The following is a 23,403-nucleotide window of genomic DNA, read 5'->3' as shown; positions in this document are numbered from 1 at the left end:
TATTGTTGCCATATTTTCTAGCAATATAGTGTTCTATTTTATTTTGAGAGCTTCACATGAGTTGCCGTCATGCAGTGATACAACAAATACAAATTGCCAATACAAGATGCTAAAAACCTGTGTCAGACTTCTGTTTTGCATCAGAATGGTTACTATCCCCATATAGGTCAATGGGAAGGCAGCATGAAACAGGTTGGTATAGCTTAGGCCCCTTTCACACTGCTGCGACTTGAAAGTCACACGATCTGGCTGCAATTTCAGGGAATGCCTGTGTAAACCTGAGGTCTTTGAGGCCCCTCATGCATGTACAAATATAAATGGACATGTCAGGGTGGCCTACGCACAAAAACATTGATTGCGACACACGTTACATATGGTTGTGCATACCGAGCAATGGTTCTAGCACCAGAGCTGGATAACTCTAAGCTGATGACCTGTGGGGACTTCTAAAGCATGCCTATGGAAAATATAGGGTACTGAAGTTTTTTTTTGCCATTTCACGGACGCACACAATTTTAAGATTTTACATTTTAAGTTTCCAATTACTTAGCACAACCCTCATTATTTTAATATTTTTTTGTAAAATCTAGAAAAAAATTAATGTTAATGTATTGCATTTGTGTGCCCTAAAATTAAATAACTAGTGTATTTTTTTTTAACGGAGTTTGCATTTCCTAAACTATTGCTTTCACATTGCATTACATTAAAAAAAAATTGGAACTACCACCATTTTATTCTCTAGGGCAGTGGTCTCCAAGCTGCTTGCCTTTATCTGGCCCTTGAGGTACTTTTCCTTCCACTTATACAAGACAATATTCTGCCAACTCACGTCAATTGCAAACTATTCCTTCAATAATACCAACAACTGAGCAGTACTTCACCCCCTCAATCTAAATGTGGTGATGTTTATTCCCACTGAGGCCAAGAAAAATATGTCTACTCCCGCTGGCCACAGTCTGCCCCCCCCAAAGGCTGAGGGGCAATAAACTGGCTCTTTGTTTAGAAAGTTTGGAGACCCCTGTCCTGGAGTGTCTGCTTTCAGAAAATATGTTTTGCTGTTTTATGTAATATTCAGGGCAAAAACAGCTGTAGCATCCAAAGGGTTAAACCACCAGTGGCTTGAAGTTTGGCCAATTCAGCAGGAATCGGCTAAAAATTAAGCCATGGAGGGCCTTGTAGGGAAAGGTCAATTGAAAAAGGGTGGAAAATAGATTGACTTATCAGATGCAGTCTCTGGATATTCAGTCAGCTGTATCCTGTTTACCATGGATAGAGGAATTGAATGTTCAGAGGGGCTGTACGGGAGAAATCTAGCCATGTGTAGTTAGCCATACACCTATAGATTATCTACAGACTTTCTATGGTTAGATGGAAAAAGTGGGAGATTACTCCATCCACACAGTTTAGCGAACAATGAGAAATCTGTTGCACTTTTTCCATCTAACCATAGAGAATCTGCAGATAATCTATAGGTGTATGGCCAGCTTTATTCTGCTTGATATTAAAGTGAAGCAGCCTTTGCTTGCCAATAGGAAAGCACAGATACCCTTAAAAGCATTGGTTAAGACTAAATCCTTTGGAAAATCTATGCATTAAAAATACATACTTGGCAATTATTGTTAGACCCCCATAAATTATATTTAAAAATAAAAAGTGCCAACTCTAGATAAATATATGCGACAACTGCCCCTCTAAGTGTGAGCCACACTATTAAAGATCAAACCAAAAAAAAAAAAAAAAAAGATATAAAAAAGTAGGCTCTAATTAAACTATTAAGCCTTCTAATGCTCATATGTGCTAAGTGATATAAATCGTACACACTAATCAATATTCTGCAAAATGAATGAAAAAAAAATAAAAAATAATTCTGTGTAATAAGATTATAAATCAAACAATAATTGTATCAATATTCCATTTGTGATGAATATGTGCATTGATACTCAAATCAACATGTGCGATACAAAAAATAAATAATATAAGTCCTTATTAAAAGTCCTTATTATTGTGACCATATTCATGTCTATCTTGCACTTTAATTCAATGCTTCCCATCCATCGTTTAGTCTTGCTTAATTCCAAAGATACAAATGCTCAAATCACCAGAGCTCAAAGGCCTGCTGGACCACAAAGCGTGTGTGTGCTAAAAATATTACAATCTGCCCGCATGGGATTCCCGGTGGGCTCCTCTCCAACTCACAGATGCTCCTTCCCCTCCGAGAGATACGCATCAATCGCCCAGAAAGAAAAACAGTGATCATGCAACACAGTTTTATTTAAAATTACACTTAAAGTGGTTGTAAACCCTTCCAAACTACTTTGACCTACAGGTAAGCCTGGATTAAGACCCCATTCACACCTGAGCGTTTTGTAGCTTGACACCTGAAGCTACAAAACGCTGGAGGGGAAAAAATCCATTATTCTCAATGGAGATGGTTCAAATCTCCACTCCAAGTCGCCTGAAGCCCTACGCCTGAAGCTCAAACAAGTTCCGGACCCTTTTTTGTCACGCGAATCGGGCTGATTTGGACGCTTTTCTTCTTTTAACATTGCTGACCTTTTGCCCTGCACAAATTTGCGGCAAAAAACGCTTGAAAACGCTACGCTCAGGTGTGAATGCAGCCTAAGGCTTACCTGTAGGTCCAAGAAATATCTCCTAAACCTATACGGTTTAGGAGATATTTCCAAAAAGACAGGCACCGCTGTCTATGGCGCACAGGCGCACTGGGCAGGCCGCATATCGCGGCGATATGCCGCGAGTGTCGGCTCCCGTGCGCATGTGCTGTGATTCGCCGGAGCAGAGAGACCCAGAAGTCACTCCGGGATCCATGGCAGCGGCAGACATGAAGACGGAGGACCGCTTCGGGGGCTTCATTCTCAGGTAAGTTATTCATAATGAGCTAGTATGCTATGCATACTAGCTCATTATGCCTTTGCCTTGCAGGTTGCTTCCCCCCCACCCCATGGGTTTACAACCACTATAAAACCAATCCAATAGTATGCGCTTACATGTCAGGGTGCCCAGACCAGCATAAACGTTAATCTCAATATGTGCTATCCAACACTGGAGCATCTGTGAGTTGGAGGAGGCCACCGGGAGACCCATGCGGGCAGATTGTAATATTTTTATTACACACGATTTGTGGTCCACGGGCCTTTGGGCTCCAGTGAGTGAGCATTTGTATCTTTGGTGGTGGAGCACATACACTTTGGAACTAAGCAATAGAATTGAAGTGCAAGATTCGGATGAATATGGTCACAGTATAATAAGGACTTTTTGTGTATAGCACATGTTGATTTGAGTATCAATGCACATATTTATCACGAATGGAAGATTGATACAATTATTGTTTAATTTATAACATTATTCCACAGAAAATGTCATTCATTTTGCACAATATTGATTAGTAGTGTGTAAGATTTGTGTCACTTAGAACATATGGGCATTAGGATGCTTAATAGTTTACTTAGCGCCTACTTTATATTTTTTTGGTTTGATTGTCGACTCCAATCACCTGACAAAACTTGCAGATCAATGTTTGAAGCAGTGGTTACACAACAGCTTTTTGTAAAAGAATCCATTTCACCTTTTCTTTAGTAATACAAGGACTAAAGCCCCATACACACTATTAGCTTCTCTGCAGATTTACCAAAACCATGTAGTAGAAGGGCCTGCCTAATTGCATACAAATTGAAACTCTTAAGGTTTGACCTCATATTATATGGTTTTGGTAAATCTGAAGACAAAATCTAATAGTGTGTATGGGGCCTAAGACAAAAGACAGAATTCATATTTCACTGATCTGAATTATTAGCATTTAGGTATATAAGCATCATTTAATAGAAGGCATCGCCTACCCAGGACATTTGTTGCAAAGTTCTTCTCTATTCCATCTTCTGTTAATTCTCTTTTATTCACCATGCAGCCAGCATTGTTTATCTAGAAATAATAAAAATAGCATATATTTAAAAATCCTAAAAAGATGTTTGGTGCCGTTATATTGTTTTTTCCATCATAAATCCTACTGCTACTCCTATTTTCACTTATCCCTAGTCCAGCAGGATATGACTAGATCGGGTCCACCCATATGCTCTACACTCAGTATTTATTTCTACACAGTAGGAGCTTGAAACTCCATGGAAAATCTATCCTCAGGATATATTAGCTCAGGAATGATGTCTATACCGATTCCCTTTAAAAACGTAAATCACCACTACTATAATAGTGTAGTTGTATGTTAGCTACATAGGATTGTTGACATCTAACATAAGCTGTTTATATTCACTCAAGCTTCTGAACACCCAAAGTCCTTTAATGCCAGGAATGCAGACCAAATCTTTAAAAAAAAAAAAAAAAAAAAATTCAAATTGCAGATGCATAGGCAGGCTTACATCTTCACCTGACAGGCGCCAGCCCTGACACTTACACGTGTAATATCCATCTGCCTATCTATATCTAAAGGGGGACTGAAGTTCCTCCTTAGAGGAGGGATTAAACATGTGTAAAATGTGCATGTATTAATGTTCTATGTTTTTTTGTTTGTTTTTTTTGCCCTGACATACACTTTAATTGCTATTTTGGTGCAAGAGATTAATGGGATGACAAAAAATATAAATAAAAAAAACGTACCAGTACATTGAGCCTGTTCTGAGTCTTAAACGTCTCTGCAAATTCCCAGATTTTTTTTGGATCAGACATATCCAACAGATGTATGAAAACCCTCTGAAAAATAAAGAGACATAAGACCCCCAAAGCCTAAATTACCAGTTTAGTTTCAGTCGTAATAAAAGTCCAGAACATATACACTATATTACCAAAAGTATTGGGACACCTGCCTTTACACGCACTTGAACTTTAATGGCATCCCAGTCTTAGTCCGTAGGGTTCAATGTGGAGTTTAACAACCCTTTGGAGCTATAGCAGCTTCAACTCTTCTGGGAAGGCTGTCTGCAAGGTTTAGGAGTGTCTATGGGAATGTTTGATCATTCTTCCAGAAGCACATTTGTGAGGTCAGGCCCCGATGTGGATGAGGAGACCTGTCTCACAGTCTCCACTCCAATTCATCCCAAAGGTGTTCTAACAGGTTGAGGTGCAGGCCAGTCAAGTTCCTCCAAACATAACTCGCTCGTCCATGTCTTTATGGACCTTGCTTGGGGGGGGGGGATTATGGTGTGGGGTTGTTTTTCAGGGATTGGACTTGAGTACTAATAGGCACACTCCTAAACCTTGTGGACAGCCTTCCCAGAGAAGAGATGAAGCTGTTACAGCTGCAAAGGATGGGCCAACTCAATATTAAACCCTACGGACTAAGACTGGGATGCCATTAAAGTCGATTTAAAGGTTGGCATCCCAATACTTTTGGTAATATAGTGTATGTGCCTAGGAATATCTTGCTTATTAGGTCCTGTCTGTCCCAGTGTGCTTTTGTATCACAACTGCGTCTCTTCCTATACAATTCAATCGAAATGCAAAAGCAGCTAATACCGTTTTTTGAGGAAGGTCAGTCAAACACCTTACAAAACTTCCCCATTCTTTGCAGCTCGCTCCTGGCTACAGAGCATTGGTTCCCTGAATTTCCAGGGAAGGACAGGCGCCTGCTGAAAACAGGGAGAAGCATGTGCATTGGAGCACACAGGAGGCAAAGAAGGTGTAGCTTGCTGCAGTGCTGAGCAAAAATCTTGACCCCCATACACATTATACAACTTTTGTTATCCGATTTTCTTTATATTCACCAGAACAATGTCATGCAAGGGCCTGCCTGATTGCATACAAATTAAAACGCTTAAGGTTTGACCTCATATTATATGGTTTTGGTAAATCTAAAAAGGGGGAAAAAAAAAAAAAAAATTATTAGTGTGTGTGTGTGTGTGTGTGTGTGTGTGTGTGTGTGTGTGTGTGTGTGTGTGTGTGTGTGTGTGTGTGTGTGTGTGTAATGTGTATCCAGCTGGTTTGATTCATATGGATTTTCCCCAGGAGTTTAGAATCTTAGCTATAAGGTTACTGAGCTACAAAAGGTTGTTGGAGAAGAAAAAAAAAGAAAATATATGATCTGAAAAGGAATGTTTCATGCATAAATAGAAAATCCTGCTAAAGAAAAAAAAAAAAAAATTATTTTATATAATATCTTGCCAATTTTGTGAACAAACCTGCCCATTTTGTGGTGGATCCCCCCCCCCATTTATAAATTGGCAAGAGCTTCAATAAAAAGGTTAGGAATATTGCTTGTGAAGCCATGCAAACATTATTATTATGAGGCTGGATTCATCATGGAATATAAAAACCTTACATCATTCCCACTGTTGGTGATGATCTCAGTTTGTGCTTCCTCTGCTCTGTCCTTGTTTCTGCATACAAGATGAACAGTACCACCTACAAGAATTCAAAAAACACATCAAATAACAAACCATTACTACCGATGGGAAAAATCTCAGATATTGTAATTTTTCTCTAAGGGCCTTCTAAGCCTTCATGTACACTTGAACCATTTGATCGCTGACCGTGGGAAAACATAAAACACGGCAAAATTGTGCCACGATTTTGCGTGTTTTGCGGCCAAAACGTTGCTATCCTGTACATGATTCTTCCACGTTCAGAAGAGGGAGGTTGAACCTCTCCTAAACTCAGCGGCTCTTAAATGATCCGCAAAGCCTACGGCGGTTATTTACAAAAGGCAAATCCACTTTGCACTACCAAGTGCAGTTGCTGTAGATCTGAAATGAGGGGGGGAAAAGAGTTCTGATGATTTTATTAACCAATCATGTGCAAGCTAAAATGTTGTTCTTTTATTTTCCTTGCATGTCCCCCTCGGATCTACAGATTTTTCGACCAAACTCAAGTCCGTTGGAAAGATTTCAAACATGTTCTAAATCTAAAGTCCATCTGATTTTTCGACAACAAAAGGTCCAATGAATCCCACACACGATCGAATGGTCTGACAGATTCGGGGAGCATGCCTGTAAAATAGCAACACGATGTGAACAGAGCCTAAAACAGCATAAGCTCATGAAATGGTGAAAAGCTACAATACCAATATAGCCATTAGGCAGTGCTGTAAAAGTCTTTACAGCTCATCAATTTGGAGTTCTGTGAATGACGGCCCCAGAATTATTTGGCTCACGCCGTGCACGGAAATACTCAATATGTGTGGCGCAGTGATCATTTTCATACAGCTGTGCACTCTGAAAAAGGGGAGCTTTAAAAGAAAAATCTTTAAAGCAGTTCTTCACCCTAAAGGGGAAGTTCCGCTAATCTGATCCCTCCCCCCCTCCGGTGCCACAATCGGCACCTTTCAGGGGGGAGAGGGGTGCAGTTACCTGGATAATCCAGGTATCTGCACCCACTTCCGGCCAGACCGCCGCAGACCCCCGCCCCCCCGTTGTGTTCAGAGACACAGCGGGGGACCATAAGAGAAGCGCAGCACGACTCGTGCATGCGCAGTAGGGAACCGGGCAGTGAAGCTGTAATGCTTCACTTCCCGATTCCCTGACAGAGGATGGCGGCGGGGGCAGCAGCGAGACGAGCGATTGCTCGTCATCTGCCGCCGACATCGCTGGACCCTGGGACAGGTAAGTGTGATTTTATTAAAAGTCAGCAGCTGCAATATTAGTAGCTGCTGGCTTTTAATATTTTTATTTTAGGTGCAGAACCGCTTTAAGTGGTTTTTATTTTAATAATCATTGTGATAGCATAGTGCAGGCGACAGGTTTTCTTTAAAGAAACATCAGAGATCTATTAGACCCATAATGTTACCCCTGCACTATGTTGTAACCAACTCTAAGAGTCCCTTGACAATACCACCTTTCTTTAGGATTCATTCAAGATTAGGAATGACCTCAGATCCAAGGTTCAGATCCAAAACCCAAACCCCCATGCGCCATCCTACCGGGAAGCTGTTGAAGCCAACAGCCAGTTATAGGTGGTGTAAGCATTCCCCACCCACAGGGGTATGCGATCACGCCCCTTGCATGCATGTAGCTGCTGGGCAAGGAATAATTCTGTCACCTAGGACTGGCTGACAGCTTTGTGGCAGAATAGCTCAGACAGGATTGTTTGAACCCGCCTGGGCTCTTCCCTATCCAGTATCACCGTCCACTTCCTGGACTGAGATGCCGTCTTTTAGGCTCCGTTCACACATGGGTGGAATTGCCATGATTCTGCCCACGATTTCAAAACGCGCAGTTAAAAAATCTCAAAATCGCACATCAGCGTGTTCAGGTGCCATTCATTTCAATGGCATCAAAAAAAAAAAAAAAAAAAAAAAAAAAAACCCCACACACATACAACAACAACACAACACTAACACACACACACACACCACGGTGAGATTCTGCTGCGCTACGCCAAAAAATAAAAATAAAAAAAAAGTTCCAGAACTTTATTTGGGAGACATGTGTCACCCAACAATTGCAGAAGAATCGCAGCATGTTTTTAGGTACCATTGAAATGAATTGCACCTGAACACGCTGATGTGCGATTTGAAATTTTAACAGCGCACTTTGAAGTCTGACAGAATCGTGGCAATGCTCCCCCCTTGATCTGATAGATCAGGGATCTGCAATTAGCGGACCTCCAGCTGTTGCAAAACTACAAGTCCCACCATGCCTCTGCCTCTGGGTGTCATGCTTGTGGCTGTCAGAGTATTGCTATGCCTCACTGGAGTTCTGCAACAGCTGGAGGTCAACTAATTGTATATCCCTGCGATAGAGAAATTTCCTGCACAAAATGTTATAATGCACAATCTGAAATGATCACTGTAGAGATGGGAATGAAGAAATGCTTCCTTCTGCCTGCAGCAGACTAAGGACAGGACTCTTCTTAACCTTACCTCTTTTAGCGATGGCCAGAGCAGCTGCTTTTCCGATCCCACTATTTGCTCCAGTGATCATATAGGATTTTTCTTTAACATCAACTTGTAAATCTTCTGCCACAAAGTACTTGGCTGCAGACTCATATCCACCTCTATAAAAAGGCCATGACAAAATACAAGGAGATTACAACTTTAAAAAACAAAAATATAATAGGATTGCTCAGTCAGGAGTGACAAATGGTTGTAAAGAAAAAAGAAGAAAAAAAAAATAAAGGGTGCGCCTTCAGTCATTTTTCATCGCAGTATGGACATGGAACAAGGTCATAATATAATACTGTTAAGATGCACTATTACGTAGTGCTTATAGAAGAAAAGTCCTTATAGTACTTAGCCCTGGTCATATCAGCCAACCAAAAGTAACCACTTGTTTTGTGGAAGACATTTGCTGCATGAAAATGCATTTCAAGGTGAATTCCCATTCCTTCCTATATGGCTGATTCACATCTATTCACTGCATAGGAAAACTATATGGGCCCATTCACACCTACGTATGCTGTGCTAGTTGTAAAACACACACACACACACACACACACACACACACACACACACAGGACAGTGTGGCTACAGCCCCAGACATATTTTGTAGAGGTGCCCAGCCAATGCAGGGCAAAGCATGCCAAATTATAAAGACATCCCCACCAGTACTCGCCTCCCTTTACTCTTCCACTGCCCCATTCAGCAAGTGTATACAAAGAATACCACAATGTACATTCAAGTATGGAAGAGTGCGTGCGTGCGTCAGCTCTGATGCTTGATGAATGGCTGCCAAGACACCAACCACAGTCACCTGGAAGCAAGGAGAAGTTCCCCCCATCTCTGTGCAAGCTATGAGCCACAAACTGGAGGAGGAGTCTACACAAGGGTTCTCCTCTTCACTTCCGGCAGTCAAACTAAGCAGCAGGAGAGCAAAGTATGTGCACTGATGGAGTCAGCATTAGGGCTCATTCACACTTCTGCAGTGCGCACCAGCGCTGCACTAGGGTTAGGGTTGCCCCTAGAAGAACAAGTTTAGGACTCAGGGATTTGAATAGGTACCTCCCCCAAAAGGTCAAAGGTCAGGAGGCGTGCCCCCAGAGGTCAAAGGTCAAGTGTCGGGGCAAGCACTTCTCGCAAATGTTTTTTTTTTAAAAAAGCCAACACGCCCAAGTTTCTACGTCCAGGCAGCCCATATAAAGTGAATGGACACACATCAGCCATACATACTCTTCCACACAGCCGAGTTTGACAGGTACAAATGGATGGTTGCACAGACCTGGATGCTAAGGCTCTCTTTCACAGTTTTATCAAAGCAGGTGTAAAACACAGCACTCTCACCAAATACATTACCAAAAGTATTGGGACACCTGCCTTTACATGAACTTGGCATCTTAGTCTGTTGAGGTCAGGACTCTGAAGGCCAGTCAAGTTCCTCCACCCCAAACTCGATCATCCATGTCTTTATGAACCTTGCTTTGTGCACTGGTCCAAATCATTTGGTGGAGGGGGAATTATAGTGTGGGGTTGTTTTTCAGGGGTTGAGCTTGGCCCCTTAGTTCCCGTGAAGGGACCTTTTAAAAAGGTGTCAGCGTACCAAGACATTCTGGACAATTTCATGCTCCCAACTTTGTGGAAACGGGATGGCCCCTTCTTGTTTCAACTTGACTGCACAACAGTGCACAAAGTAAGGTCTAGAAAGACATGAGCGAGTTTGGGGTGGAGGAACTTGACTGACCTCAACCCGATAGAAAACCTTTGGGACAATTCAGAGCAGAGATGGTGAGTCAGGCCTTCTCATCCACATCAGCGCCTGACCTCAAATGCACTTCTGGAAGATTGGTCAAACATTCCCATAGACACTCCTAAACCTTGTGGACAGCCTTCCCAGAAGAGTTGAAGCTGTTATAGCTGCAAAGGGTGGGCCAACTCAACCCTACGGACTAAGACTGGAATGCCATTAAAGTTCATGTGCGTGTAAAGGCAGGTGACCCAATACTATTGGTAATATAGTGTATATAACCTCTGAAATATTATTATAATAATATATATGGATTTTTGTACTCACCGTAAAATCCTTTTCTCTGTAATTCACCCACCGACACAGCACCTCTCTGTAAAAAAAAAAAAAAAAAAAATGGGACGTCCCCAAGCAGTGCCAAACGAGGTGTGGGAAAAATAGCATAAAAACTTCATCCACCATGGGAAGAAGAAGAAAGAAGAAAGAAGAAGAAGAAAGAAGAACAGCCAAAGCTGAAATTTGCCCTATGATGGTGCTTAATGCCAATCTCTGGCCAACTCCTTGCTGGAGAAACAGCAGGATCCTGGATATGGAAAAGGAGCACGGATGCCATCTGTGGTACAACAGTAGCTTGACCGCAGATCTGAGAGTCTGCAATTTGTCTGAAGGGAGAAAAACCTCTCGCTTCCGTGGAGCCCAATAGCAAACCTAGATATACTCCAGACGCTGGGCCGACACAATCACCGACTTCTTTATGTTCAACAGCCACCCAAATTCTTGTAGGGTCTGCATGGTGATCGCCACATCCTCCTCTAATTCTGAGGCGGAAGATGCTCGACCGGAGGAGCCGACCATTTCTTGAGAAGGCTTTCCTCAAAGGGGTAACGCACCGCTATGTATTTGGGGGACCGAAAAGGTCCGTTGCAGGCGACCCCATTCCTTGTAAATGAACTTATCAAAATAAGTCAGATACAGGAACACCTTAGGTGAACGTGCTGGCTCGCGGGACCCAAAAGGGACCGGTACATCAGCAGAGGGATCCGCTGACTCCTGAATCTTCAGGGTATCACGCACAGCTGTGATAAGTGCTCCAACTAGCGCTTTGTCGTGCACAGACCCGGACTTATCCTCACTGTCCGAATGGCCCTGGTCAGCGTCATCTGACAAGACAGAGCAGGGGTCACCGGCCTCAGCAGGACCCGAGTCTGCGTCAGAGCTCTCCCCAGAGGATGGGGGGGGGGGGGGGGGGGCAGGGGCCACTTTTTAGCACCATTCTTCCCATGTACCGCCTCTATCTTGGCAATGAACGAATTGAGGACCGCCGTAAGGGTGTCCATAGGGACCGCGCAGTCCGCAGGTGACCCGGTTGCAATTGTCTGGATTCCGGGGGAAGAAACATCAGTTTCTGAAGCCATGCTGACCCTACCCTGTCTGCCACCCAAAGGGGACTTAGGACAGTGACAGTCCCACCCTCCTGCTGCCTGAGGGGCTCTAACCCGCTGGACTCACCACCCTGGGCTGTTCCGCGCTGTATTACCGCAATGCCTGAAGATCCCCAGTGCTCCCAGATGCAGAGATAGCAGAAAACTGTCGGTGGCCAGTCGCGCGATCGGTGGGTGATCAAACACACATGTTCAGAACACAGGATAACCTTCCCAGTGCCATGTGATGACCAAACAGGAAGCAGAGGACACAGGGGCAGCTGCTAGATCACAAAAATGTGGTCTGGCTACAGGAAAATAGCCGACTGAAGCCAGTCTGACCCTTGCCCATACTTAAAATGGCCGCCCTGTGCAGGCACAGAGCTGCACCAACACAGGAGCATGACTACACAGGCATCCAGCGGGACTAAGCTTCAGGACCCAGTACAGCTAAAACCCCCAGGTGAGAGCCCACACACACACAGCTCAGCACATGTACAGTCGGCTGTTGATAGAGTTCTGCCTGAGCAGGCTGTGGGGTTGTAGCCTAGGGACCGCCCCCTGGGCAGAACTAAAAGTTCTGAAGTGTTGTATTACAACTTGCCTAGTATCTCCAGTGATAGGGCTGACAACCCATTTTGTTACAGAGAGGAGCTGTGTCAGTCGGTGAATATAAGAGAAATAGAAATCATATCTTCAAATAGTGTGTACTTGCCTCAGTTCATAGCACATAGGGTGGACCCTGTCTGCTCTCTACTTCATCTGCTATCTGAAGAGTCACTTCTGACAGTTTTTTCAGACATCAGGCAATGCAGGGAGAGCTCCCCTTCCCCTACCCAGCAGGTGATTGTCTCAGATGTACATGTTTCCCTATAGAGAATATCTGGGGGGCATGGGGTACCATTCCCCTCCACTCAAGTGTTAGATTACACTCAGCTCTCTGGTGTGTGACAACAGCTCCCCGCCCCCCGCCTCTCAGAAGCTGAGAAATACCAGCTAAACTGTGTATTCTGCAAGGGTGTTGAGAGAGTGGTGTAGATAAACAGGTACAACTTTTATAGGAGCATTGCTTTCATCCCTGTATCGCTTGAGGCCAGTCAGTTTGCCAACTATATGTAAAGGATTATCACTTTCATGTAATCCATGGTGCCCCCAACTCAGGAATGAGGGCATAAATCACACAACTGTCCCATGCCTGTAGTTGCTTCTGTTCTGACCACACAATTCCTGAACAAATCTACATATTAAATACATTCATGATTATTACACCAAACAAGTATATACACAATATCAAAGTCCCGGAAATGTTTGCACAATCACGGAAAACAGATAAATCAATACTATACAGGGCACTGTCCTATTTCCCTTCTTAGCCATGCTTGAGGAGGGTCATTTATTGCCAGTTTTTACTGGTCTACATTATTACGATATGGTTATTATACTTGTTATTTGCAAATAGACTTGTGGCTGTTTCATAAGCAAGCACATTGCACAGATGATTGTTAAACAGTAACTTTACTATGCAACATGAAAATAATGGCAGAGCCGCCCTCCGCAGTGTGACATTACACAATGATTACAGTCACATTTCTTACACAACAGCTCTGGATATGGAATATTAAACAACACATTCCATGGACTGGATACACAGCTCCTGCTGGCTGCAAAAGATTTATTCTTAAAAAAATAAAATAAAAAAACTGAAAAAGCAATAACTCTAAAAGATCTTTATTTGAATATTAACCCATCAGCATCAAAAAGGTTAGATTTGACACACAATCCAGTAACATGCCGAGGACTCCTGTAGCTTTGGGCGTTGTATTGAACGGACACCCACATCCATGCTGCACTGCCTAATGAATGACAACCAGTTTTTATCCCACAGAGTAGTATTAGTGTCATTGTGGATACACCGAACTACTCAGATAGATAGCTACAGATACACACACAGAGTTGTGATCTTAAAGCGGAGCTCCACCCAATTTTAAGAGAATATATCAAGCTGATTAAATAGATGTCATAAAGCAAAAACAGGACTGGCTCGGCTCCATTGCCATCACAATGGGGCAGGACTTCGACGATGATGCCCGTTGTGATGGAACCCCGAGCTGTTGACAGTGATCCTAATTACAACACGCAGTGCATGCTGGTCAACCAGCGGCACTGTATCCCGGAAGAGGATGCCTGTGGGCTTCACATGCCCACAGGCAAGATGAGAACCGGCTGTAAGAACATTTAAAAGTTGATTTTACAAGAGAAAAAAAAAAAAAAAAAAAAGGACATCTTTAAAACTGAAAACCTGGAACAAGTGAGTTATCAGTTTAAAGAACATAATCTTTTTAATTGTACAAAAAATAAACACACACACACACACACACACACACACACACACACACCTTTTGGGCAGTGGAACCCCGATTTAAGTTTACATACCCTGGCAGAATTTATGATTTCATGGTCATTTTTCCAGAGAATATGAATGATAACACAAAAACTTTTCTTTCACTCAGGGTTATTGTTTGGCTGAAGCCATTTATTATCAATCAACTATGTTTACTCTTTAAATCATAATGACAACAGAAACTACCCAAATGACCCTGATCAAAAGTTTATATACCCTGGTGATTTGGCCTGATAACATGCACACAAGTTGACACAAAGGGGTTTGAATGGCTATTAAAAAGGTAACCATCTTCACCTGTGATCTGTTTGCGTGTAATTGGTGTGTGTGTATAAAAGGTCAGTTTCTGGACTCCTGACAGACCCTTGCATCTTTCATCCAGTGCTGCACTGATGTTTCTGGAAACCGAGTCATGGGGAAAAGCAAAAGAATTGTCAAAGTTCAAAAAGCTGCAGGAAAAGGTAGCTGAACTGTATAAAACAGGAAAGGGATATAAAAAGATATTCAAAGAATTGAGAATGCCAATCAGCAGTGTTCAAACTAATCAAAAAGTGGAAAATGAGGGGTTCTGTTGAAACCAAACCACAGTCAGGTAGACCAACTAACATTTCAGCCACAACTGCCAGGAAAATTGTTTGGGATGCAAAGAAAAATCCACAAATAAGTTCAGAGTATAAGACTCTGAAAACATGTGGTGTGGCTGTTTCAAGATGCACAATAAAGGAAGCACTTGAAGAAATATGGGCTGCATGGTCGAGTCTCCAGAAGAAAGCCATTACTACTCAAATTCCACAAAGTATCCCACTTACAATACAACAAACAGCACAGAGACAAACCTCAAACCTTCTGGCACAAAGTCATTTGGAGTGATGAGACCAAAATTGAGCTTTTTGGCCACAACCATAAACATTTCATTTGGAGAGGAGTCAACAAGGCCTATGATGAAAGGTACACCATTCCTACTGTTAAACACGGAGGTGGCTCACTGAGGTTTGGGGGGGGGGGGGGGGGGTGTGAGCTACAAAGGCACAGGAAATTTGGTCAAAAAAAAAAAAAAAAATGTATTGCAAGATGAATGCAGTATGTTATCAAAAAATATTGGAGGAACATTTGCATTCATCAGCCAGGAAGCTGCACGTGGGATGTACTTGGACATTCCAACATGGCAATGATCCAAAACACAAGACCAAGTTGACCTGTCATTGGCTACAGCAGAATAAAGTGAAGGTTCTGGAGTGGCCATCTCAGTCTCCTGACCTCAATATCATTAAACCACTCTGGGGAGATCTCAAACAAGCAGTTCTTGCAAAACAGCCCAAGAATTTACAGGAACTGGAGATAGATATATATATCTATCCATCTATCTAATCTATCTCTCTAATAATAATGTCAGGGAATTATTTGCCCACATTTATAATGGGTAGCCCCCCCAAATACAGTCCTCAGGCCTCACCTCCATTACTATTCTCAGCTCTCCCCCACACCAATGTCCTCAGCCCCACTTTCACATTTCCCCCTCCCCCCACTGTGCTACCTTACACAGACAGGTGGGCGGGAAGCACAGCAGGTCTGGATGGTGGATGGAAGCCCTCCCTCCCGAACTGTCCCGCTTCCTGCTGTCGGCCCTGTAAGGATGACAGTGGCAACAGCTGGCTCCTAAATGGCGCAACCACTGCGGTCCGGATGGGACAGTGATTGGTTCCGGATCCAGACAGCGGCTTTAAACTTCTCCACAACAGTATTACGGACCTGCCTGGTGTGTTCCTTGGTCTTCATGATGCTCTCTGCGCTTTCAACAGAACCCTGAGACTATCACAGAGCAGGTGCATTTATACAGAGACTTGATTACACACAGGTAGATTCTATTTATCACCATCAGTCATTTAGGACAACATTGGATCATTCAGAGATCCTCGCTGAACTTCTGGAGTGAGTTTGCTGCACTGAAAGTAAAGGGGCCGAATAATTTTGCACGCACCACTTTTCAGTTTTTTTATTTGCTAAAAAAAGTTTCAAAAATCCAATAGATTTCGTTCCACTTCACAATTGTGTCGCACTTGTTGGTGATTCTTCACAAAAAATAAAAAATTTTATATCTTTATGTTTGAAGCCTGAAATGTGGCAAAAGGTTGACAAGTTCAAGGGGGCCGAATACTTTCGCAAGGCACTGTATATGAGGTCTTCGGCTCGGGTCACACTGGTGTGTGCAGAGGAGTGCTTCCATCATTCATTTCAATGGGCTGCCTTGCACAAGAGAAATGCAGAAAAGAAGTCTCTGACCCTTTTTTAAAATTCCACTGCACTGCAATACATAATGCTGCACCCCCATGCTCTTTGGTGCATGCGTTAGATTTGTGAGGATGGAAGAATTAAATGGCACCACCGTGTGATTTTACACACATTCCCAACCCAGTGTGACCCCAGCCTTAAAGTGATTCTACAGCCTAAACATTTTTTACCTTCATGCAATGCTTGCATGAAGGTAAAAAAAAATATTTAGGCATCAGTATACCTCCTACCCCCCCCCCCCCTTTACTTACCTAAGCCCTCATTCGATCCATCGCTGTTGCACATCTGCAGCTCTTCTCTCCCCTCACGTCCAGGTCTTCCTGGCTTTGCTGGGGTACTGGCGCCATTGGCTCCCACTGCTTTAGGCCAATCAAAGCCAGTGACAAGGGAGTGGGGGTGGGGCTAAGCCCCACCGTCTGCGTCAATAGACGCAGCAGCGGGGTCGGGGGCAAGCACACACAAATGCAACCATGGGAAGCAGATTACCATGGGGGCACTGGACAGAGAGAAGGCCCAGGAGGGTCGGTAGGGGGGGGACCTGAGAAGAGGAGGTTCATTGCCTCTCTGTGCAATTCTATTGCACAGATTAGGCAAGTATAGACAGGTTTGTTTTATATTGTACCTTAAGACCCCTTTCCCACCGAGGCAGGTTTCAGGCATTTTATCGCTAGAAATAGCGCCTGAAAACTGCCTCCCAAATGTGAAAGCCCGAGTGCCTTTACATTCGGGCGGTGCGCTTGCAGGATGTTAGGAAAAGTCCTGCAAGCATCATCTTTGGTTTGGTTTTAGAGCACTGTATACAGCACTCCCAAAACGTCCTGCCCATTGAAATGAATGGGTAGCACGATTTTAACCCCTTCTTCGGCTACTAGTGGGGGTGAAAAGCGTCCGGCTAGTGGCCAAAAAGCAGCACTTAAACAGCTGCTAACATGGCTCAGGGTTTCAGTGCACATACATGTGCTTTCTTTGCTTTTTTTTTGTCTGATTTTTCACAGCAAATCAGAACCGATGAATGAAAATGCGTACGGACATTCTTACAAATAAGGATGAGCTCCGGCGTGTTCGCACACCCCACGTGCAGAGCCCGCCAGGAAGTCGGCACTGCGCTAATCACAGGCAGCGAGACATTTCCTGATCTCTGCAGCCGCGCATCAGGACAATGTCTCACTGCCAATGATTAGCACAGTGCCAACACGCCGGAGCTCAGCCTTACTTACAAATTTCGTACGACAAGGGCTTTTTTGGTTGTTAATGATCATGCGCAGTCTTTACTGATTCTTCTTGTATGAAAACGGTACACATTAAACAAAAATCGTTCGTTCTATTCCCATACAAGAACATTTTTTTTTTTTTTTGGGATGTTGTCCCTTCTGGAATTGTCGTACCAAAATTTGGAATCGCCCTTTCGAAAGTTGTGTACACAGTCACACTATATGAAAATTCTTTGGATGAAAATGTGCGTTTTTCAGGCGCTTTAGCGTTAAAAAAAAGCGCCTGTAAAGCGCTTGGAAGAAGCCTCATCTGCAGTCCCAATGTGAAAGCCCAAGTGCTTTAAGAGCCCTTTCACAATGTCAGCACCCGAGAAACACTCGTAAAGCGCCGCTTAAACTAGCAGCGCTTTACCAGCATTTTTCTAGCGTTATTGGGTCGCTTTTAACCCCTGCTAGTGGCCAAATAAAGGGTTAAAAACGCCCACAAAACGCTGCTGCCAATAGCGTTTTTCAGGAGTTTTACAGGCGCTTCCCATTGATTTCAATGGGAAGGGGTACTTTAGGAGCGTTGTATTCACCGATCCAAAAGCACTGCAAAGAAGCTGCTTGCAGGACTTTTGACGCCCTGCCAGTGCAGCGCCTCAGTGTGAAAGCACTCGGGCTTTTACATTGGGATTGCAGTTTCTTTCAGGCGCTTTTTTTAACGCTAAAGCGCATGAAAAACGCCCCAGTGTGAAAGGGGTCTTACAGTGTGTACGAGCCTTTAGGCTCCATTCACACTTGTGAGACTTATCAGACAACTTTGGACACCAAAGTCACATGACAAAGTATTTCCCCACGTTTCCCAATGATAACCATTCATATATGTGCAACTTAAAGAGGAAGTAAAGGCTTTTTTTTTTTTTTTAAATGCAACCTGCAAGGCAAAGGCATAATGAGCTAGAATGCATAGCATACTAGCTCATTATGAATAACTTACCTGAGAACGAAGCCCCCAAAGCGGTCCTCCTCCTTTATCTTCACCATGTATCCCGGAGTAACTTCTGGGTCTCGCTGCTCCAGCGCTGTGATTCGATGACGTCACTCCAGCGCATGCGCACGGGAGCCAACACGAGTGGCATATCGCTGTGATCTGCGGCGTGCTCAGTGCACCTGCGCATCGCTGTCTACGGTGAGATATTTCTTGGTAGGTCAAAGTGGTTTGTAAGGGTTTACAACCACTTTAAAAGTGATCCTAAAAGGATCACTTTTTATTTTTTCAAATAACAAACATGTCATACTTACATCCACTGTGCAGCTCGTTTTACACAGAGTGGCCCCACACATCCATTTCTGGGGTCCCTTGGCGGCTTCTCCCCGCATTAGATAACCCCCTTGGAGAAGCGCTCTCTGAGTCCAGCATTCAGCATTCCATGGAGGCATGAATGCAGGACTTGGCCCCACCTGGTAATTGGATTTGATTGACAGCAGCAGGAGCCAATGGCTGCGCTGCTATCAATCTATCAAATCAAGAGCCGGGAACCCGTGGAGAGAGGGATGGCAGGGGCGCACCAACGGAAATTCGGGGCTCAGGTAAGTAAAGGGGGGGGGGGGGGGCACGGTGACTGCAAGGTGTTTTTTTTTTTTTCACCTTTATAGCATAGAGTGCATTAAGGTGAAAAAACACAAACCTTTACAACCCCTTTAAAGTCCCAGGGACTTCAAAAGTTCATACAATACTTTGGTCCAGATTTCCACCCAGGCGGCGCAACTTTGGAGTTGTACAAGTGTGAATGCTGCCTTAGTGAATTGCACAGGAACGCAGAGCGATTCAGGTGTGAACCAGCCAGGAGAGGGGATGCAAAGGGGACAAAGCAAAATATGACAGGGGTTCTAATCCTTCCACAAACTGGGAGGTACAAGACAAACATTAGCAGACAGTAGATGTGCAGAGAGGGGGGTGTAAACATTAATTTGTAAATAAGGAAGTGGAAATCCCATCACCATGGTGACCAGCCTGCACTAAAAGAGCACAGACAGGACCTGGTTGCCATAGGCAACGTCATTTGTGACCGATGGCGGGGAGAAGACTGTACTTACTTGGTGTACTCCCGGAGCCCCTTCATGAACCACACGGTGTTTCTGTACAGAGACATGTCTGCGTCTGGAATCCCCTTCTCTCTCCTCCTCCTTCTCTACACACCGCTGTATACCGCCCCGCCCATCGGAGGGTCACATGACGTCACCCGGCTATGTAACCATTTCCCGCCTCCTGTGTGGAAGCCCTCAGAGCTGTGCACACGGTGTGCTGGCTGCTTCTTGTTGTATAATGTTGTGTCCTCTGTTGTGTAACCTGCAGTGTCACCCACACTCTGCACTCTACATTTATAAAACACCCGAAGTTTTCATTGTATACACCACACTTTTCAGGGTATTTTTTTATCTTACAAATAAACCATATTACAAAAATAACGAAATAAATGAATAAAATTTAAATGAATGAAAGTTTTACTTGGAGTTTTTTTCTTTTATAATCAGCATTTAGAATATACCAACAGAGGAAAATAAAAATAGGAAGGCTTCATTCACATCTTTGCATGCGTGTTTGTGTCTGCGCACCGCGAGTAAAGCAGCCCATTCATTTCAATGGATTGCCCTGCCTTGCAAGAATTGTGTGAAAAGAAGTCCCAACTGTTTTTTTTTTTAAATCACGTAGCACTGAATCGCATGGTGCTGCAGCAAGATTGCACCAAGATTGACAATGTGTGCATTGTCCGCTAAAGTCCAATTAGTTTCTCTGCAATTCCACCCGCAGATGGAAAATGGCCTAAAAATAACAGAAATGCCAAAGAATCCTGAGTTCATCAGAGTCCCCCTCACATGCAATGGTGTCACTAGGGTTTGGTGTCACCTGATGTGCAGCTCACCCTTTTTTTGAAGCCAGTTAGAGCCTCAGGCTCTAATCACATGCTCCCAAAAAAAAACAAAAAAAACATTGGAGTCCATGCGTCCGGCGTTCAGCATGTAGATTAGGGGACTGGACGCATGGATAGGGGGGGGGCACGTGCGCCCCTATGAGCGGCGGTCACTGGTTAGGAACTGAAGGGGAAGGCAGCAGGGGAGCAGTGGAGGATATGTTTTCTCTGCTTCCTGCATTACTTACCCCTATCAGATGCTTCTACCCCCCAATCCTTAGCTCCCTATCAGGTGCTATCATGACACACATGCTTTGTCTGTGCGTCTGCCTTAACCAGTTCCCACATGACCCTTTAGACAAATGACAGCCGTGTGGGATATTCACCATTCCGGGTGGACTTCATATAGTCTTTACCCAGAATGCACCTCATGCGTACCCCACAGGCTGCTCTGCTGCGCAATCTATCACTGGTGGACACAGCAGATGACCAGTCAGTGTACCAGCCACTGTCTGTACCACGTGGTTGCTGTGACCAGTCACAGCAGATCAAATGACAATTGTACATAATGAATGGCTTTCATTCATGCCATCCATTGTGTACCAGACATCCAAACCTGCAAAAACGAATTTCAGGGAGGTTTCAAACTCATTTCAGGCAGGTGACGCTTTGTGCCAACAACGACCACCCCCCCCCCCCCCCCCCCTCCAATAAAATGTAGCCTTACCAGTACCAATTAAATGCAGCTTGATCAGTGCCAATTAAATGCAGCTATACAAGTGCCCGTGAAATGCAGCCTGATCACACAGCTGCTAGGGCTAGACTAAGAGTCCTAGGGTCTGGCTGCTAGGGCCTGGCTGCTGGGGCCAAGGGTATGGCTGCTGGAGCTGGGCTGCTGGTCCTGGGGCCTGGCTGCTGGGGCCAAGGGTCTGGCTGCTGGAGCTGAGCTGCTGGTCCTGGAGTCTGGCTGCTGGGACCTGGGGTCTGGCTGCTAGGGCCAAGGGGCTGGCTGCTGGAGCCATTGATCTGGCTGCTGGGGTCAAGGGTCTGGGTGCTGGAGCTGGGTGGCTGGGGCCAGGGGTCTAGCTGCTTGAGCTAGGGGTCTGGCTGCTAGGCCCTTGCTGCTGGGGCTGGGGCCTGGTTGTTGGGGCCAAGGATTTGGCTGCTGGGACCAAGGGTCTGGCTGCTGGGGCCAAGGGTCTGGCTGCAATAAGTCTGGTGAACCATCCCAGTCAGAATTCCCCAGATGGAAAGGGGTGGAGAGAGGCAGAAAGAAGAGACTGGGCACCATGATCTACAGGCTGTAGCAATTAAAAGAAAAAAATTTCCCCTGTCAAGTGGACTCTTTCTCCACTTTCCAGCTGCCACTGCACAGTGATCTCATTATCGCACAGGAGATCACTGCGCAGAGGCAGCCAAAAGTTATGGGTTATTTTTATCAAAGAAATGCAGCAGAATATAGTTTGGCCTAAATTCATGAAGAACACTTAGGCTCGGTTCACACAGGGGGCGACACGACGTGCCGTGCCGTGACCTGCCGCGACCTCAGCGGCGACTTGCAAACGACTTCTGTATAGAAGTCAATGCAAGTCGCCCGAGGTCGCCCAAAAGTAGTACAGGAACCTTTTTTCTAAGTCGGAGCGACTCGAGTCGCTCCTCTTAGAACGGTTCCGTAGTACAGAATGGGGGCGACTTGTCAGGTCGCGGCGCGGCAAGTCGTGTCGCCCCCTGTGTGAACCGAGCCTTATTTATTTGCAAAATTTTACAAATAGAAACTGAGGAAAATGTATTTTTTTCAACATTTTCATTGTTTTTTAATTTATTTAGCAAATAAATAAATATATAAAAAAAAACAGTGGTTATTAATCACCTCAATACTGGGCACTTTCACCCCCTTCCTACCCAGACCAATTTTTAGCTTTCAGCACTCTCACACTTTGAGTCCCGGTTCACACTTGTGCAATGCGGGAATCCTACTAATCCACTGTGGGTTCTTGCATCACACCTAATTTGCACAGTAGTTCACAGTGCTCTTTGCGAACTGCCTGGAGTGTCACTACAGTGTTAATGACACCCCCATTTCAGTTTGCATATCACACTGACAACTGACAGTATGGTGTAAACACCCATGCAACCCGATTCCGGCCTGGACCAAAAAAAGGGTCCTGTGCGAGTTTGGTCCGAATGTGATGCAATATCAGCCATACTGTCTGTATGGCTGAAATTGCATTGCATATGATTTGCAGTGCAGTGCAAATCACCTGCAATCTCGCAGAGCACGCTGGTGTGAACCGGTTCTGAATGAGAATTATGAAAATCATTTTTTTCACATAAATATAGTTTTCTTTTGGTGGTATTTAACCACTAGGGATGAGCTTCGTGTTCGAGTCGAACGTATGTTCGACTCGAACATTGGCTGTTCGTGCGTTCGGCGAATTCCGAACGTTTTGGCCGTTCGCGTCAAAATTCGAGTGACGCGCGCGCGGACCACAATGCACTGCGTTGGCGCAGTGCATTGCTGTCCGATGATTGGCCAAGCATGCACTGTGACCCCGCATGCTTGGCCAATCGCAGCGCGGGCAGCGAGGAGAGCCATGATTGGCCACAGGC

General features: G+C 44.4%; 1 protein-coding gene across 1 annotated transcript in view; it reads right to left on the bottom strand.

Annotated features, from left to right (window-relative positions):
• The window catches only part of DHRS12 (dehydrogenase/reductase 12), a 40,255-nt gene extending 20,121 nt beyond the window's left edge, over positions 1 to 20,134 (bottom strand). The window contains exons 1-5 of the mRNA XM_077484226.1: positions 19,979 to 20,134; positions 8,822 to 8,955; positions 6,284 to 6,366; positions 4,627 to 4,719; positions 3,855 to 3,936 (exon numbers count right to left, since the gene is read on the bottom strand). Coding sequence (XP_077340352.1) covers positions 3,855 to 3,936; positions 4,627 to 4,719; positions 6,284 to 6,366; positions 8,822 to 8,955; positions 19,979 to 20,034 — 448 coding nt within the window. The 5' untranslated portion in view covers positions 20,035 to 20,134. The remainder of the gene's footprint in view (positions 1 to 3,854; positions 3,937 to 4,626; positions 4,720 to 6,283; positions 6,367 to 8,821; positions 8,956 to 19,978) is intronic.
• Positions 20,135 to 23,403: the final 3,269 nt, after the last annotated feature.

The sequence above is a fragment of the Lithobates pipiens genome, unplaced genomic scaffold, assembly GCF_037356315.1.
Source record: "Lithobates pipiens isolate NorthernLeopardFrog02 unplaced genomic scaffold, aLitPip1_a1.2 Scaffold_16, whole genome shotgun sequence".
Lineage (NCBI taxonomy): Eukaryota > Metazoa > Chordata > Amphibia > Anura > Ranidae > Lithobates > Lithobates pipiens.
This window is presented reverse-complemented; position numbering and strand designations above follow the sequence as displayed.